The sequence below is a fragment of the Xyrauchen texanus genome, chromosome 6 (assembly GCF_025860055.1).
Source record: "Xyrauchen texanus isolate HMW12.3.18 chromosome 6, RBS_HiC_50CHRs, whole genome shotgun sequence".
Taxonomy (NCBI): domain Eukaryota; kingdom Metazoa; phylum Chordata; class Actinopteri; order Cypriniformes; family Catostomidae; genus Xyrauchen; species Xyrauchen texanus.
The window spans coordinates 51030170-51048830 of record NC_068281.1 but is presented as its reverse complement, the minus strand read 5'-3'; the positions used below and the strand labels follow the sequence as shown (position 1 = coordinate 51048830).

At 37.8% G+C, this 18661-nt stretch overlaps 1 protein-coding gene across 1 annotated transcript; it reads right to left on the bottom strand.

Annotated features, from left to right (window-relative positions):
• Positions 1–253: 253 nt before the first annotated feature.
• Positions 254–18010, bottom strand: LOC127644848 (gastrula zinc finger protein XlCGF26.1-like). The gene is made up of 3 exons (XM_052128253.1): positions 17761–18010; positions 6451–8426; positions 254–2111 (listed from the first exon to the last, which is right to left on the bottom strand). Exons 1-2 carry the CDS (start codon positions 17813–17815, stop codon positions 7285–7287), a joined length of 1197 nt encoding a protein of 398 aa, XP_051984213.1. The 5' UTR covers positions 17816–18010; the 3' UTR covers positions 254–2111; positions 6451–7284.
• Positions 18011–18661: the final 651 nt, after the last annotated feature.

Sequence of the window (18661 nt, the reverse complement as noted above, 5' to 3'; positions counted from 1 at the left end):
TTTTCATTGAATCACCTGACCACCAGCTAAATGAGGGCACTGTGGGTGACAACATGACAGCATGTCTCATTTATATTTTCAGACTATAGTGTACGAAGAACAAGTCTGGAAATGTGTGCATTTATATGTACAGTAGTTTACATGAATTAGTGATAGAAATCAAACCTCTAATCTGTGAGATGATCACATATTATCTAGTTGATGAAGAAGAACAACGAGTGATTCATTGCTTAAGTGTTTAATTGGCAGACATTACCTACATATTGATACTATGGAATGTCATTTTATAAATAACATTAATATTCATTGACTAAAGGAACTGTAAATAGAATGTAGCTGCTATAATCATTTTATTCTATGAAATGTATAGAATCAAACTTATTTATTAGAAGGCTGTCTGGGATGTATTTACCCTGAATGATTAACTGTAATACTTTTGTTAATAATATTGTTTTCCTTATATATAACTCACATATTTTTATATTCTACTTTGTTTATGATATTTTGCCGTTTAAGTGAATATAGTTTACCATGTTTGGAATATTTATAATGTGGTACCCTTGAGTGTCCAGAAGATGGCATTAATATATTAGTTTTGAGCATAATGTTGAAACATAGTAATGCTCTTTAGCTGTGTACTGTCAGAGTATGTACTGCATTTGAAGAAGAACAAATGTTCCTTGTTGACAAGGAAAGCAAATGAAGTTTTCAGAATGTGCTGCAGCTCGAAGGAAAAAAAAGGAGCATTAAACATCAAATAGTAATTCTAATTAAAGCAAATAAGTGAATATTTCTAATTACTCCTATGAACATGGTGAAATCCCTCTAATGCAATTAAATACAGCAGTGTTCATTTAATAATTCACTTTCTGTATAACAACAATAATAATCAGCATAATAAACTATTCTTCTGCCAAGAAATATAGTTCCTAAGAACATTCTATGAATGTATGATACTATAAACACCAGTTCACCCTTTGACTTTAATGATCAGTTTTATCGACATAATCAGTTGATTGTACACGCTGTAAAATACTGTAAATTTGTATTTGCTTCTCTGGTGGACGAGAGGTGAAGTACGTTGATGAGGATGTTGCAGCATCTCTGTTCACAGTAGTTCAGTTGTCAGTAGAGATGAATCGCTTTACTGTGCGGTCAGAGCCATCATTTCTCTAGCCTCCAAGCCGGCATCGGAAAGATTTCACACCGCTGTACTTCACAAACCGTCTGCTTCACGATCAGCGGCCAGACACATTTGAGGTAACATCATGCCAAGGCAGTTTACCCGCAGTGGTTTGAAAAAATGAAGGCATTCGATTTAATTTGAGATTTTAGGGCTGGATTTTGATCATTATTTTACCATTTTATAAAATGACTTGCCACACGTTGCTGTAAATGGTCCTCTTTGGGCGGAGATAAAAATCTGGTGGATTCGGAGGGAGCAAAGACAGATATGTGACAGGACATAGCGTGTCTCTCTGCTTGAGATCTTTGTGGTTTTTGGTGGTTTCAATGAAATTCAAGGCTGCAAACTTGTTGTTCGCAAGGATGAGAATGGCATCAAGAGATTGCCGATTTCCCTATTTTGCCTGCCGTCCTAAATGCAGCTGTACGTAAAACCAAACTTTATTGACATGACCTTGCGGAGAAAAACTGAGTTAGAAGGTATTGAAAGGAAGGTGTATGTAAACTTAAGAATTAAAACAGTATTTATAATTATGTAATATACAGTTGAAGGACAGTAAGTTTAGCCTGACAGTATTAATGGTATGTCTATAACTGGGCCCTTTGGATCTTCTGCTACATTTACGCCGAGATGCTCATGGTTGCTGTAGCTACCTCAACTGTCCAATCACAAAGCGCATGTAAGCAGCTCCTAATAGCCAAGCCAGTCCAGTCCTAAAGAGGTGGGACTTGTTGGAATATGGTTTGAAAAGTAAACAAGCAGTCTAAAGTAGAGTTCTGCATGGGACAGCTTTTTCTATCCCGCACCCGAATGCTCCAGCTGAATTCTTCTCCCATGGTCACCTGCTCTCTGCACACGCTAATTTTCTTCCCGACCGTTCCCGCAACCCCGTGTCCTGTGGGAGTTCAGACCTCTGGTCTAAAATCTATAAGGAGAGAGAGCGAGTGAGATCTTTCACACACAAAAATGGAGTAACAAATGTCAGAAATCTGTGCAAATGTTGACATCAGCCCACATTCAAACTATTCTATTTACTCTATTTATTCCTCAAAATACATGTATCTGTAAAGATTTCAGAATCATCCAGAATTGTGGCACAAATATGACTCCATAGAGACAATGTGTGAGAGATCGCAAGCCACAATACTAGGCTATAAGCTGACTGAGAGCTGGTCTATTATATATTATTTTTATATTTAATAACATTGCATGTTTTTATAGTACCTGCGTCCCATTAATACATTTAATAAAATTGTTCCGTCTCTTTGGATAAAAGCGCATGATAAATTAACGTTTAGGCAACATTAGTATGGGGTGGAGTCGACATAAAATTCAAACAAACAAACAACCATGTTCGTGAACTTCCTTGAGCTTGCCTGGTTTGTGTGTGAAGAAGCCATGATCATAATAGTGTTCAGTTAAACAGTTTTATCTCACTCTCGAGACTGTTATCTGACAACAAATAACTGGGGAATTCAGGGGTTCATTTTCATTGTTTAGTCACAGAATGGGAATTTTTGATAGAGGTGGTGACTGAAAGTTCTCTCCCTTGGACTCTGCTGTGCGCTCTCCATATAGGGCGATCAGATGACCATGACAAAAATCAGGACCATCATTGACCCCTATGTATTCGAGCCATGTATCCCACATAAGAATAAACAATTTTACCATGTATACACTATATAATTGTTGCAGCATGTCCTAATTGAATTACATGTTGCTACAATTATCGTGTCTAACTAAAAATGATAATTGAGCTTGTGCTAGAAAAATCCGTTATCAGTCACTTACAGCCTGAGCTGTCAAATTTCCGTCATTGACTATTTTTGTTTGTCATATTGTTTTCAAGTACTAGGGCCGCTTTCAGGGGCGTAGCATTCATTCTAATATACACGATGCAAGTGGATCGATTTTCTTTTGCTCCCCAAGCAGGAGTCTGGTGAAACCAAAGAATTCTACACTCAAAATTCTACAAATCAAATGTCAATTTCATAACAAAACTCAATCAAACTGGATTAAATTAATAAAACTTACATTTACTCAAAATTGAGAAATCTTTAACAAAATTATATTAAAACAACTTAAGGAATTTTATTTTGAAATTGAAATAAGTAAATCTTAAAAATGAGATAATAGAATTATTTGGTGGTTCTACAGTCAATTAAACATTGATAAAACAAGAGTTTTAAACTTTGCCGGTTACATGCGGCTTTAAAGGGGAATAAAGGTGCGATCAGACCATTTGAAAAGTGCATACATGGCATGACTTCTTCGGTGTGTCTGATACACATATAAGAATCACCCCAATCTGAAGATAAGCTAGTACAGGTATTACACTAAAATACGAAGAATTGTCATAATGTTTGTGCTTAGATTAAGTTTGAGTAGCCTGTAATATTGGCAGAAAAACTGCACTGATTTTGTTCTTTTCTGTTTGTACTTGCTCTTTATCATCATCATCCAGCAACACACTGACAAATATTTGTATAACCCAACATTTCATTTGTTATTCTGCACTGACACCCATTTCTGCTTGGTGTCTGGGACAGTTGAATTGATCAATGATGAATTCACATTTTCTTTTCATCAACTTTTTGGGACAGCGAAGACAAATATTTCTCAGAATGCATTTTATGGTGACTTTTACTAATAATGGAACCATGTTCTAACACCAGGGACCACACAACGGTTGTCATTTCTAAAACACGAGCAGAAAGAAAGTTTGCGTATATTGATCGTAATGCCATTCTTGTGTAAATTGCCGCATTCATGAAGGTTAATGTAGGTCGACTTTTTAAATGTTGACACCTGCTCTTTCTGTACTCCCATAATCCCATCTGCCAGAATAAGAGGTAATATTACATGCATCAATGGGAAATGGATACACAGGTACTGCAATAGGCCAATATCCATCAAAGGCCTACACCCAGTCAGCATAAAGCCTAGTGATGTGACTTGATATTCCTCAAGAGTCATAAGGCAACACCTCGCAAGGGCACCCCAGCATCGAGTTTCTACTACATATGGCATGCGTAGTTTACAATGAGTGGTGGTTCAGGACCACTTTGATACAGCGGTACCAACTCGAATTGTACAAAATAAAACAACAAAATATTGAACAAATATTCCAGCAGACAACAATTGCTAAATGAAACCACAGACATTTGCATTTATGTAAATAATAGACGGTCCGCTTAGTAAACATGCATCACCACATAAAATGCTCCTCAATTCCAACAACACAATAATTAAACAACCAAAACCATGAAACACCTATAATGTTTTTTTTATACATTTTGTTATTATTTGAATAATTAATGAGGTATGTCTGTGCAAGGTTTAGGGACTATTTGTGGATAATATGAATTGCTATTTCTAAGTCATATGTTAAATGAAAATGTTGTTTTAAGTTACCCTTGGAAAGATAAGTGTTCTGAGATAGCTTTGATCCAGTTGCTAACTATTTTTAGGTAAAATACTATGATTTGTAAATGATATTCACCCTTTGCTATATTGAAAGCACTACAACTAACAACAACTTTGCCAACAGATGCTTCAGCAAATAATCCAGGACTTTGAGAAACATTTTCCATAAAGACAAATTGGACGGATTTTGGGCATTTCACCCTCTACAGTACAAAATATAGTAAAAACATTCAAGGAATCTGGTCAAATCTTGGTGCGTAAAGGGCAAGACGAAAACCATTTCTGATCTCCAATCCCTCAAACATCACTGTCTTAATAAAACGTCATTCCTCTATAATGGATATCGTGAACGTGGGCTTGGGATTACTTTAGTTAACCTTTGCTAGTCAACACTGCATCCACAGATACAATTAATACTTTACTATGCAAAGGAGAAGCCATACATCAACACTGTCCAGAAGCACTGCCAACTTCTCTGAGCTCTGCCTCATCTGAGATGGAAAGTAGAACAGTGAAACGTTGTTTTTTGGTCCGACAAGTCCACATTTCAAATAGTTTTTGAAAAACACAACCATCATGTTCTCCGGGCCAAAGAAGAAAAGGACCATCCAAGCTGTTATCAGCATCAGGTCCAAAAGCCAGTGTCTGTCACTGTATGGGGGTGTGTCAGTGCCCATGGAATGGGTAACTCACACATCTGTGAGGGCACTATTAATGCAGAGATATATTCACATATTGGAGCAGCATATACTGTCATCCATCACTGTCTTTTCCAGGGGCGTCCCAGCATTTTCCAGCAGGAAAACTTCAAACCACACACTGCCCATAAGTAGAGAGTGCGGGTGGTAGATTTGCCTTCCTGCAGTCCTGATCTGTCTCCAATTGAGAATGTGTGGTGCATTATGAAGCGCACAATATGGAAACAAAGACTCTGTACAATTGTGCAGCTGAAGACCTGAAATATGGATGAATGGGGGGAAAATCCACTTTCTAAACTTAAACTTGTGTCTTCAGTGCCCAAATGCTTAATAAGTGTTATCAGAAGAAAGTGTTTCACAGTGGTGAACACTCGACTGTTCCAACTTTTTTGAAGCGTGTTGCAATCATGTGATTTGAAATTACTGTACTTTTGGGAAAAGTAAAACAGCCTTTAGCAAAGGGTGAATATCATTTACAAACCACTCCTATTTGTTATTAATAGCATTTTTCATATGTCTGGAATATGGGTTGTGTATATACACTGATCAGCCACAACATTTTTGGTACAATTCGCAGTAAATTCAAGAGACTGTTGTGTGTGAAAATCCCAGGAGATCAGCAGATACAGAAATGCTCAAACCAGCCCGTCTGGCACCAACAATCATGCCAAGGACCAAATCACTGAGATCACATTTTTTTTCCTCATTCTGATTGTTGATGAGAACAGCCTGACTTTATGCACAGAACTGCTGCCACACGTTTGGCTGATTAGATAATCGAATGGATGATTGTTGGTGCCAGACGGGCTGGTTTTCTGTAACTGCTGACCTCCTGGGATTTTCACAAGAAAAGAAAGCTGCGGCTGTAGTGGGCATTGTAGTAACATATTCAACTTAATCTATGTCTAGTTTCTAGCATGGTGTAAACTATATACAGTACTTTCAAGTGGTCTATACTGCATAACAATAAGGTCATATTACGGTTCTAAACAATGCTCTCCCACATTATCAACTGTGCTAATTTCCATCATTGGTATAAGTAGCAGAAGGAGGTATTAGACTAGAAATGCAGTTTAATTCAATCTTGCTGTCCTCTGCATTCCTCCAGCTCGAAACACTGTAGTTGAAAACCCAACTTACAAGTGGCACAATGACAGAGTGAGAAGGCATGGCCTGACTCTTCAACTGCAGAAGAGTGGACATTTCACCACAGAACTGCAGCAATATCATTTAGCAAAATGTTCTTGAGATCAAGCTGTTATTGTGAGGGATTGTGTGGATTTTGGATGGATTCTTCTGTGCCGCTTCAAGTCTTTAAGTCTAGTAAAGGCTTTTCCACACTCCAAGCACACATGAGCTCTAAAACCTGTATGTATTATTAAGATTCAACTTTATTGTCATTGTGCAGAGTACAGGTACAGAGCCAATGAAATGCAGTTGTTTTCACATATCCCAGCTAAGCTGGGTTCAGAGTGCAGGGTCAGCCATGAAAAACCCCCTGGAGCAGATAGGGTCAAGAGCCCAACAGTGGTATCTTGGCGATTTTGGGGCTTGAACCCCCGACCTTTCGGTGAGTAACCCAGAGCCTTAACTGCTGAGCCACCAGCGGTTGAAAAGCCCAACTAACACAAGTAGGGCTTCTCATTTGAATGAGTTTTAAGGGGCCTTCTAAAGTGTGATGATGAATCGAATCTGTCCACACTGATCAGTTAAATTGATTTTCTCCAGAGAAAAACTGCTGATGAAATTTGAGACTTGGGCCCATGTGAAACTCTTTCCACACTGATGTTACGTAAAAGGCTTCTTTCCCGTGTGAATCCTTTTGTGACGATTAAGTTGTCCTTTTTGTTTGAAACTCCTTCCACACTGATGGCATGAGAAAGGCTTCTCTCCAGTGTGGATTCGTATGTGCTCCTCAAGGTGTGCTTTATATGTGAAACTCTTTCCACACTGATGACATTTATAACATCTTTCTTAAGAGTGAATTTTTATGTGATACTTCAGGCTTTCTTGTTTTTTGAAACATTTTCCACACTGAGGACATGTTAAAGGCTTCGCTCCAGTGTGAATTCTCATGTGACGATTAAGTTGTCCTTTTTGTGTGAAACTCTTTCCGCACTGAGGGCACGTGAAAGGCTTCTCTCCAGTGTGGATTCGTATGTGCTCTTCAAGGTGTGCTTTATATGTGAAACTCTTCTCACAATGATGACATGTATAAAGGCTTTCTCCAGAGTGAATTTTTATGTGATACTTGAGGCTTTCTTTTTTTATGAATCTCTTTCCACACTGAGGGCATGTGAAAGGCTTCTCTCCAGTGTGAATTCTCATGTGATACTTAAGGGATACCTTTTGTAAGAAACTCTTTCCACACTGAGGACATGTGAAAGGCTTCTCTCCAGCGTGAATTTTTAAATGGCTTTTAAGATGTCTGATCTGTTTGAAACTCGTTCCACACTGAGGGCATGTGAAAGGCTTTTCTCCAAAGTGAATTCGTATGTGCTCCTCAAGGTGAGCTTTATATGTGAAACTTTTCCCACACTGATGACATTTATAACATCTTTCTCGAGAGTGAATTTTTATGTGATACTTCAGGCTTTCTTGTTTTTTGAAACATTTTCCACACTGACGGCATGTTAAAGGCTTCACTCCAGTGTGAATTTTTATGTGACGATTAAGTTGTCCTTTTTGTGTGAAACTCTTTCCACACTGAGGGCACGTGAAAGGCTTCTCTCCAGTGTGAATTCGTATGTGCTCCACAAGGTGTGCTTTACATGTGAAACTCTTCCCACAATGGTGACATGTATAAAGGCTTTCTCCAGAGTGAATTTTTATATGATACTTAAGGCTTTCTTTTTTTATGAAACTCTTTCCACATTGAGGACAGGTGAAGATCTTTTCTTCAGTGCAAGTCCTTTTATGATCCTGAAGATGCCATTTTTGCGTTTTTATGCAGGTCAAAAATTTTTCTACTTCTGGTCTTTTTATTGAAAACGTATTCTCAGTCTTTAAGCAAATAGAAGATTCTTCTCCAGTTATGGAATTATAAGGTTCCTGATTCTGGTGTTTCTCCTCCACTTCATTCAGCTCTAGATGTTCCTCTTTCACTTCTATCAGGTCTGAAATGAACATAAAATGGAATAAAAGAAATAAGAGTGAGACACAATGTATAGCAGTGAATAGCACAAACGTAGCAGTGGAAAACAACAGAGGTCAATTATCTATTTTTATACAATCTCCGACATACTAAATGTAACTGTGTTAACAAAAAGTTACTAAATTACTTTAATAATATAACCGTGGCTTAATCTCTCTACTAGTGCTTATTAGATTTTAGTGCTGCCTTCAACACCATAGATCACAACAACCTCTAGGATAGGTTTGAGAATTATGTTTGCATTTGTGGAGAGGCATTAGCTTGGCTTAGGTCCTATTTCTATGACCACTAATCACTTTTTTTTGTGTAAATCAAGCACAAGTATGGAGTTCCTCAGAGCTCAGTATTAGGTCCTCTTCTTTTCTCCTTGTATAATTCTTGAAGTTAGAAGAAAGAATTTAATATATCAAAAGGCTGGAAGGCTAGCAATTTCCATCTAATCAAATTTTAATAAAGAGAGGTATTAATTATTGGACCAAAAACCTCTAAACATAAGATGATAGAACATGTATTGATTTATTGTTAAATCATCTTCTACAGTTCTACAATTGAAACTGTGCACACCGCCTGTACACGGATGACTTTGCCTCCAGAAACAGGCCATGCACCATGATCTTTAAGCTCCTCCGTTACAATGACAGGGAGCCATAGCTCTGCACCGCTTCGGTCTGAGGGGGGTACCTTGCGTTCTTCCCCAGTTTCAGTAAAGGCATGTCTCAGAAATGGAAAGCCATGTCCAAAAAGGAAGGAAGCATCTCCAACAACTTGGCCTCGAGTCGTTTCTGTTATTTCCAGCATCGGTCAAAGTAAGGAATGGTCAAGAGCAGTTGCTTTTCAAGACCCCAGGACACCTTGAGAGATTCGTCTCCACTCTGGAAGTTATTCTACAGATGGATGTTGCCTTGCCAACAGAGACTGTGGATGACAAAAACTTAAAACCTTCGAACTAAATGAAGACAGATTTGACATTTGGATGTGAGGATCTGTGCTACCTTGGTGTTCAAGTGCATGGCTCAGAGTTATTTTTTTTTCCAGGCGGATAAGAGTGTGTTTTACCTCTCTGCAGGCTATCATTCATAACATGTCCATGTGTTCTTTTTTTGGTTCCTTTATGTTTTTCTGTAATTCCAGGGTTTGTCACATCATGCCACATCATTACCAGGGCTGCTTGTTATGTTCATGTGTACGATCATTACTGGGAAACCCTTGCTCCTCTATAAGATTGTAATCGAATTGCCAAACTACAACGCTGTTTGACTTCAATGTGTTATTGTGGAATTTTAATGGTTGAACTCTCCCATTAAAAGGACTTAATGTTTGGATTATCTACATGATAAACAAGCTGCCGTAGCCCTCCTACAGGAATCTCATCTTAAGACATCAGATGTCACCTGTTGTCAGAATGAGCACTTTAAACTCATAGCCTTTTCATCTCATACCATTGCTTTCACTGGAGGGAATATTTCTGGAGGTTGTGCGGTGCCATGCAACCGGTGAGATTCGATACACCTCAGGGACTCAGTTTGGAGAGATCCAACGGCAACTGTCCAGCATGTTGGTGATGCTGATGAAGGTAGTGGCGGACTTGGAGGATCTTGCGGTAATACGTCGATCAATCACTGCGATGTAGACTAAATTCTCTGAGTTGGTTACAATAGGGGATGTTGAGAAACGGATCGATTATCTGGAGTCATCGGAGAGGGAATTAGCTGCTAACCTGCTCGTGACCAAAGTAGATTTGGAACGCATTTGGGAAAAGCTGGAAGACCTTGAGAATCATAATCATCAAAAACAATGTCCGAATTGTTGGAATTCCTGAGAATGAGGAAGGCAGAGATATGGCATAATTCCTAGATGAGCTCTTTCCGAGTCTGCTCGACATAACAGGCCATGAACTGGAAATCGAGTGAGCTTATAGAGTGCCGGCTTGGAGATCCGTGGAAGGAGACCCGGCCATGATCAATTCTGTCAAAATTTCTGAGATCATCCAATAAAGATCTCGTGTTACACAAGGCAAAGAGTAAAGGAAGGCTTTCTTGGAAGAACCACAACATTTTGTTCCCAGACTTTGCAAATTCTACAAGAGAGAAACTGGATCAATTCAAGGAATGCAAGAAACTCTTACATCAACAGAAGGTCGCTTTTGCACTGATGTTCCAGGCCAAAATGAGAATAGATACTTAGGAAACGATGGCCACAAAAAGCAATGTCTTTCATAAAACAATGGACTGTGGAAGTCATGGTGTGTTTCTTACATTGCAGCCAAGTGAACTAGACTCAATGAACATTCACTTGACCGTCTGAGGAAACTCGGTGCCTCTTTTATTTCTTTTTGTGCTGGTTCCGCCTTAGTGGCTGGAGTTTGTTTTGTGAAATAACACTCCTTCGGGACAGTTGTTGATGAATCTGCATGTGCCTTGTGTTTATGCCTCCTGGAGTTTGGCTGGAGTATTAAAGAGTATTGGCTGGAGTTTGTTTTGTGGAGTATGTTTTGCAGGACATTGGAAGGATTAAGTCATCTGCTGCACTCATGAACATCCGGATCAATTAACATTCGTTTGACTTTCCAAGTAAACTGAATGGAATTCTTTTAGATTTTTTGTGCAAGTACTTCGGATCAGTTTTGTGAATGAATTGTAAATTGTAAATGCAAACGTTCATTGCATTTATTCTGCCTATTGGCTGGAGTTTGCTTTAAAGATTATTTTCTGTTATGTAATTCTGTCTCACAAAATTTGGACTTGAGCAACCCGATGGCAAAGTTGTCGCGGGGGCCCTCATAGTCATACATGGACATTTTCTTTAGTGCTGGCTAGAGTAAGAGTAGGGGAGTCATTATACTTAAAAATAAATATCTACAATTCAAATGTCTTAAACAGGCTAAAGATAAATTAGGAAGAGTCACTGATGTTTTAGGAGAAATTCAGGGGCAAGTCTAATTTTGGCTAATATTTACGCACCTAACGCTGATGATCATGGCTTTTTTATAGATCTTGAAGGGATGCTGCAAGCCACTGGCAACCCTCATGATATAATATTGGAGGAGACTTTAATTTTTGGATGGAATCATAGTGAAGAAAACGTGTGCAAGCCTACAAGAGCAACATTGATGCTTCACAGGTTGTGTAAAAATCTTATTCTTGCAGATATCTGGCTACTTTTCAACCCATCTGGTAGGGACTACACATTTTTTTTTTCATCAGTTCATAAGATTTATTCTACAATATATATATATTTTTTTTATCTAAATCCCTAATTTCATCTGTTATGGATTGCTCAATTGGAAACATCTTAGTCTCAGATCATACCCTGGTGAGTTTAGAGGTGTTGCCACATACAGAGAAAAATAAATCATAATTGGCACCTTAATCTTGAAGGCTGAAATCAATGTTTATAAGACCAACTGGTCCTCATTATGCTCTGTGGGTGTGGCTTGGGATGCACTTAAGGTGGTTCTTAGGGGTCGGATCATACAGTATGCCTCATTCATCAAACAATCCAAAGCATGTGAACTCTTGGAGTTAAAAGGGATTATTAAAAGTACCGAGGCAGAGCTGAAGCGCCGAATGTCAACTGATGGCCTCAGAGAATTGACCAGATTTAAATACAGATATAATACTATTTTGTCACAGAAAGTGGAGTTTTGGTTATTCAGGGCAAGACGGTCATACTTTGAGTCAGGGGACAAAGCAGGGAAGCTTGTGGCTAGATATATAAAGCAGAGAGAATATTTTTCTACCATTCTCTCGGTGAAATCTGCTGGTGGTGAAATTTGGACCTCAGCCTTTGATATTAATAATGCCTTTAAAGAGTTCTATCTTGATCTTTATAGTTCCACGTCTTCACTACCGATGAAGATATTAGAAACTTTGTGGAACCATTAGAACTCCCTAAATTGACGACTGAGCAAAAATATCTTTTTGATTCTGAGACAACCTTGGAGGAGCTTGGCGAGGTAATTAAGGCCTTGCTTACAGACAAGGATCCAGGGCCAGGCGGTTTTGCCGAAAAATATTTTTGATCTTATGCTACAGGATTGGCTTCACTTTTGTTAGAACATTATACGGAATCATTAAAGAATGGAAAGCTTCCGCCAACCATGACGCAAGCCCGGATCAGTCTGATTCTTTAAAAAGGACAAAGATCCAAATGAGTGTAAAAGTTACCATCCAATTTCCCTGATCCAGCTAGATGTAAAAATTGTCAACAATTTTGACTAACCAATTAAATAAAGTAATGACATCTCTTATACATATATATCAGGTGGGGTTTATTTGGGGCTGCAGTTCTTCTGATAACATTGGGCATTTCATCAATATCATGTGGAATACATTTGTTGGTTGGATTAAGTTTCTTTACAGACACCCTGTAGCAGTGGATACAAACGAATGGATTAATTTCAGATTATTTTACTCTGGATATGGGCACTCGGCAGGGTTGCTCTCTTTCCCCATTATTGTTCTGTCTTGCCCTGGAACCATTAGCAGCCACATAAAGCTTTTGCTTTATGCAGATGATATTTAATTATTGATCTCTGACCCTACTCGATCTATGCCTTGCCTTTACAGAATTATTAATTCCTTTTCCAAATTCTCAGTGACAGCAGTAATTGTTATTTCAGTCATGATTACAACATTATTACTATAGTAAAACCATGGTTATAATATGGTTACTACAGTAATATTACATAAAACCATGGTTAATACATGATTACTACAGTATTACTACACAAAACCATGGTTAATTAGATCAAAACCATGTTGACAACTGTCCTTGTTATTTCAGTCATGGTTACTACAATATTACTATAGTAAAATCATGGTTACTATATGGTTACTACAGTATTACTGTTGTAAAACTATGGCTAATTGTATCAAAACTATGATTTCTGCCAAGAAATCAACGGTGACAGCAGTAATTCTTATTTCAGTCATGGTTAATACAATATTACTATAGTAAAACCTGGTTTAACATGGTTAAACCAAAAAACATGGTTAATTTTTTTTAGGGTCCCAAAAAAAAACTTTCTGTAATTACTACCTCAATTGAGCATCTATGGGATGTGCTGGACCAATAAGTCAGATCCATGGAGGCTTCACCTCGCAACTTACAGGATGACCTGCTGCTAACGTCTTGGTGCCAGAAACCACAGGACACGTCTTGTGGAGTCCATGCCTCGATGGGTCAGAGCTGTATTGGTGGCAAAAGGGGGACCTACACGATATTAGTCAGATGCTTTCAATGTTGTGGCTGATTCTTGTATCTAGCCCTATAGAAATAAGGTGTTAATTACATCAAGTTAGTTTAGATCGATTCCCTACAGCACCTTGAAGTTACAAAAAATGCCAATCTCAAAAGGTCCTTGATGCTTAGCTGATCAAAAATAACTCATATTGGCAATGTAAAAATAAAATGTAATTACGTTTAATATAAATAAATTGCAAATATGTGATAAAAATGTGGATTGTGTGCTTAAGTCAAAATGCCTAATATAATAAAAGAATCATTAATGGAACAGTTAAAGAACCGGTGTTATGGAGCAGCATCCGGGGAGGGGACGGCGTTCAAACTAATTATATTTGAAGTGAATGAAGAGGATACTTATTTTTTATCTTTTATCCACTGAATAGCCAACAAAAGCTATGCGAGTTACGCACATAAATGTTGTGGGAGCTATTGTGTTTTTGGTTGCATAACTATTGTAGTGTTGACATTTGTGAATGGATAGAAATGACGTAATACATGCAGCCAATCTGTCAGTGTGTGACTCTGCATCGTCTCATCCAGAGATGGGTAGTTAACGCATTACATTTACTTGAGTAACATTTTGCTGAAAATTTTACTTTAGAGTAGGTCTCTCATTCAAGTACATTTCTATTGATTTTTTTTTTACTTTGACTTCTTTTCAATATGTGGCATTACTGTCATTACATTACTGGGTTTAATTTGAATGAATGTGTAATTTATTGAGAGATTATTGAACGGGACTTTTACGAGAGCCGAAGTTCACAGCTGCGCGCGATGAGACGCTCCCACTTGAGTGATGAAACTGTCACTGCAGAGTGATCACTGCAGCAGCATCAAACTCTTCAAAGTCAAACACTTTCTTCACTCCACACAGTGAAAAAAAGAATAGTTTTGTCACGCAATGCCTTCTTTTAACACTAAGACAAGCTGATATTTCAAGATTAAAGTCACAGCTCCAACTTCAGGCAGCACGCTGAGGTAAGTTTTGGCTCTAATTCTAACGCGGGCTTTTCTGTGTAATGTCATTTTCACGGTGATTCTGTAACTGGGGTCTTATGACATCATTTTTAAGTGTACATTTTTAAATCAGTGCAGCAATATATCAGAGTGCTTGTCCTGCATGTCATAAGCAGTATTTATGCATTTACTCTGCGCCCTCGCGGGGGTATTGGAAACTATCGCAGCTATTCAGGCAGATTAACTGTATAAATCCATATAAACATCCAAGTTAATCACTGCCATTTGCGTGATATAGTAAATGGCAGTTAGTGCACTATATCTCAGCAGTAAGTCAATGAAATGAGTGAATTCGGATGAGAGTGTCGTAGCTCTGGGGCTGGTGCAGAAATGTCACATATGAAATTTTAAAATACTTGGCCTTATTAGTTATTCTTATTAAATAATATATTAATACAATAAATCTTAATTCTGTTTGTCATTTTTAATATACACTGTGTGTTAATATAAAGAGTATATTTTAAAATGTATCTGTAGGTTTTGTCTCTCTATATGTTATTAGGTTATTTTAATCCAGTAATGATTTGTCAAAAAGTTATTTACTACATTCAGCATGAAATAAAATATTGCAGGAGTGAAAGAAGCCGTAAACTCAGCTCGTACGTCTTCCCCGTGGTGGATTGTGGGAAATTAACTGTCATAGTGTGTACTTGAAATGTACACTTGAAATTAGAGTGCATTGTGGGTAAGAATGAATGAACAATAGTAGGGAACGAGTGGGTCACTCAGAATTCAGACACTCCTAAAAATAGCGAAAACTTGAAATAGTGCACTATATAGTGGATGGGGCGGTTTCAGACACAGCGAGTGTTCAACGATCAGGGTTTGTGCTCTTTGTTTTTGCTCTTTCAACGATCAGGGTTTGTGTAGGTTGTGTACTCTGCATTTAGACAGCGGCGGTACTGCTGTACAGAAGTAATGATCTAAATACTTACGACACTGAAAACTGAAATAAGATTCCACACAGGACTTTAAAAGCTATGATATAGCAAAAGAAGGCATTATATTTCAGCATTATATATAATGCCCTTGTGGGACATTTTCACGTTTTCACTGTAATAATTAAAAGAAATGTTTCCAAACCTCTCTTCTTATTGACAAATTCATCCAGATCTGACAAGAGCCCTTAAAGGAATGGTTCACCCAAAAATAACAATTCTCATTATTTACTCACCCTCATGCAACCCCAGACTTTCTTCTGCTGAACTTAAATGAAGATTTTTAGAGGAATTTCTCAGCTATATAGGTCCATACAATGCAAGTGAATGGGTGGCAACATTTTAAAGCTGTTTTAAAATGTTTTAAAGCTATTCTATTCTGTCATCATTTCTCTATCCTTATGTTGTTCCAAACCAGTGTGGGTCTTTGTATTATGTGGAACACAAAATATGTTAGACAGAATGTTAGGGAAAACATTCACTGAAATTAAATAGTGACTCAGGCAAACATTCTGTCTAATATCTCCTTATTGTGTTGCATGGAAGAAAGAAAGTCATACGGGTTTGGAACAACATGATGGTGATGGCAGAATATCCATTAATAATACTAATTCTTCAATGTTCAATGTGTATTATGTAATGGAATATAGGTGAGTAAATTTCTATTATGTAATTTGTGAAAGTAACGAGTTACTCACTACCTGAGAACTCTTGGATAAATAATTACTTAAGAGTAAGAAAGTATGTTAGTACTTTTATTCCTAATTGAGTAATTATGTTTTTGAATAATTGCAATTTTACTTGAGTACAGTTTTTGGCTACTCTACCCACCTCTGGTCTCATCACCTCAGGCTCAGTCAGACAATTTACTTCAGGTAAGTTGAGTCTAGGGATGCACTGAACAATAATCTGAACAGAGTCCACTACTTTAACAGATCTGATAACAGAAACTATCACATTACATAGATAAAGCTGCGTGATCATACGTGAAATGATCCAGGTGTCAACTTGCCGAAGAGTTCAAATTTACAGTTGATGAGACCGATTCGGAATTAGCATGGGTATCCACAAGCATGTGACAAATGCATACAATTCAAGTCAAGAGGTTTTTATTGTCGTTCAACAATATACAGTTAGTACAGTACACAGTGAAACGAGACAACGTTCCTCCAGGACCATGGTGCTACATAAAACAGCATAGGACAAACACAGATCCACATGAGACTACACAGACTAAATAACATACCTATATAAAGTGCACGTGCAAATGTGTGCAAAAAGTACGGGACAGTACAATAAATTACTAAAAACAGGACAATAGGCACAGTAAGAGACAGTGCGAGACCAGTACACATTTGTAATCGAGTAGTGCAAAAAGATGACACATTCTAGAAATGCTAAATGTAAACATAACATACTATGAGATAATGTTCTATGCACATAGCAGTTATTGAGGTAGCAGCCAGGTATAAAGTGACAATAATTAATTAAAAAAGCAGCTCAGGACACGTGTGTGTGTGTGTGTGTGTGTGTGTGTGTGTGTGTGTGTGTGTGTGTGTGTGTGTGTGTGTGTGTGTGTGTCAGTCCAGTCCAGTCCCGTCCAGACCTTCTATATGAACAATAACAACTGTTTTATCAACTTTATCAAGCTATTGTTTTTGTTTTTTAAAGTCATTTGAGATAATAGGCCTATGGTTGACACATATAAGCCTATGATGATTTAGTGTTGCAAATAAAAGACTTCCACATGCGATTTACTACTCTTGACAAGTCTTTCCCATTCAAACCAATGACCCACATTAAAATAGGAAATCAGATGCTACCCTGTGAAACCATGTTAAATCGCTCTTAAATTGTTTCAAATTCATTGGAACAGACATCGATCAAATAAAGCGGGTGTAAAACGTCTTTCCTTGACATTTCACAGTGAACGAATCTGCTGAATAGTCAAATGATTCACGTGCACGCGCACAGCCCCAGTTGATCCAGAACACTAGAATAATTCCCATCCCTAGTCTTTCCGTGACCAACACTTAACACAATGACCTATGAAATCAGGCAATACATAATGAAGAATCCAGAATGGACACCAACCTATTTGTTCCTCCGTATCTTCACTTTTTATTCTGCGTGCTTCTGGATCACTCATGTCTCAAACAAGACCGTGCGGTCCTGAAAGCCTCCAGTTATTACGGTGATGCGGTGAAGCTCCTTTACTGAAACAACAACACATCAATTACTCTGTGTCTCAGGTGTCGATCAGCACTCCACAGAACGCATTACCACGTTCATAGTATCTTACTGACACAAACTGTTTGCATCGCTTTATACTCTAAACACGTATATTTCCACAACAGACTTCCAGCGCGCTTTTATGACGTCACGTCAAAATAAAAGCCCTTATCACAAAATGAATCCAAAGAAGCGACATATCAACTTAAATACCAGACAAATTCTGTGCAATATATGTTGAAATGCTTTATTTAATATAGTGTAGTACAGCACTTCTTAAGGAAATGAGCTTTGTTTCTGGGCACAAAATCAATCAAGATTCAAGAAATACATGTATTTTACTGAATATTGATGGAGCAAAATAATTTGTGTGAAAAGAAAGAACAGCAGAAGGCTGTTTTGATTACATTTCGTTTTCAAAAAAAAGAGAAAAAGGTGGTGTGGGGGCCTCCCACACCTGTGGTAAAAGGCCCCTAGGGGATTTAAAGGCATATCATATTGATACCAGGTCAAATTATGCACATCATTTTGAGACAGCAGATGCTTTATTTGAGAAACAGATTAAGATGATGCTTCCTCAAAATAACTACTTCAGAAAACGGTGTGTCATTTTCTGTTCATTTCAAGCACATTTGGCATTTCATAATATCTCACGTTCTTTTATAAACAAATGAATCTGCATTGTGATTGGATCAGTCAATGTGAGCCCACTCTGAAACATTTTCAGAACACATCTGTTCACAACACTTTAAAATGTGTTTTA

Excerpts from the sequence above, each read along its gene's own strand:
- LOC127644848 (XM_052128253.1), bottom strand. The coding sequence starts at position 17,815 with ATGAGTGATCCAGAAGCACGCAGAATAAAAAGTGAAGATACGGAGGAA. Across the intron at positions 8,427-17,760 it reads AGATACGGAGGAACAAATAG|ACCTGATAGAAGTGAAAGAG; the intron begins GTTGGTGTCCAT and ends TGTTCATTTCAG.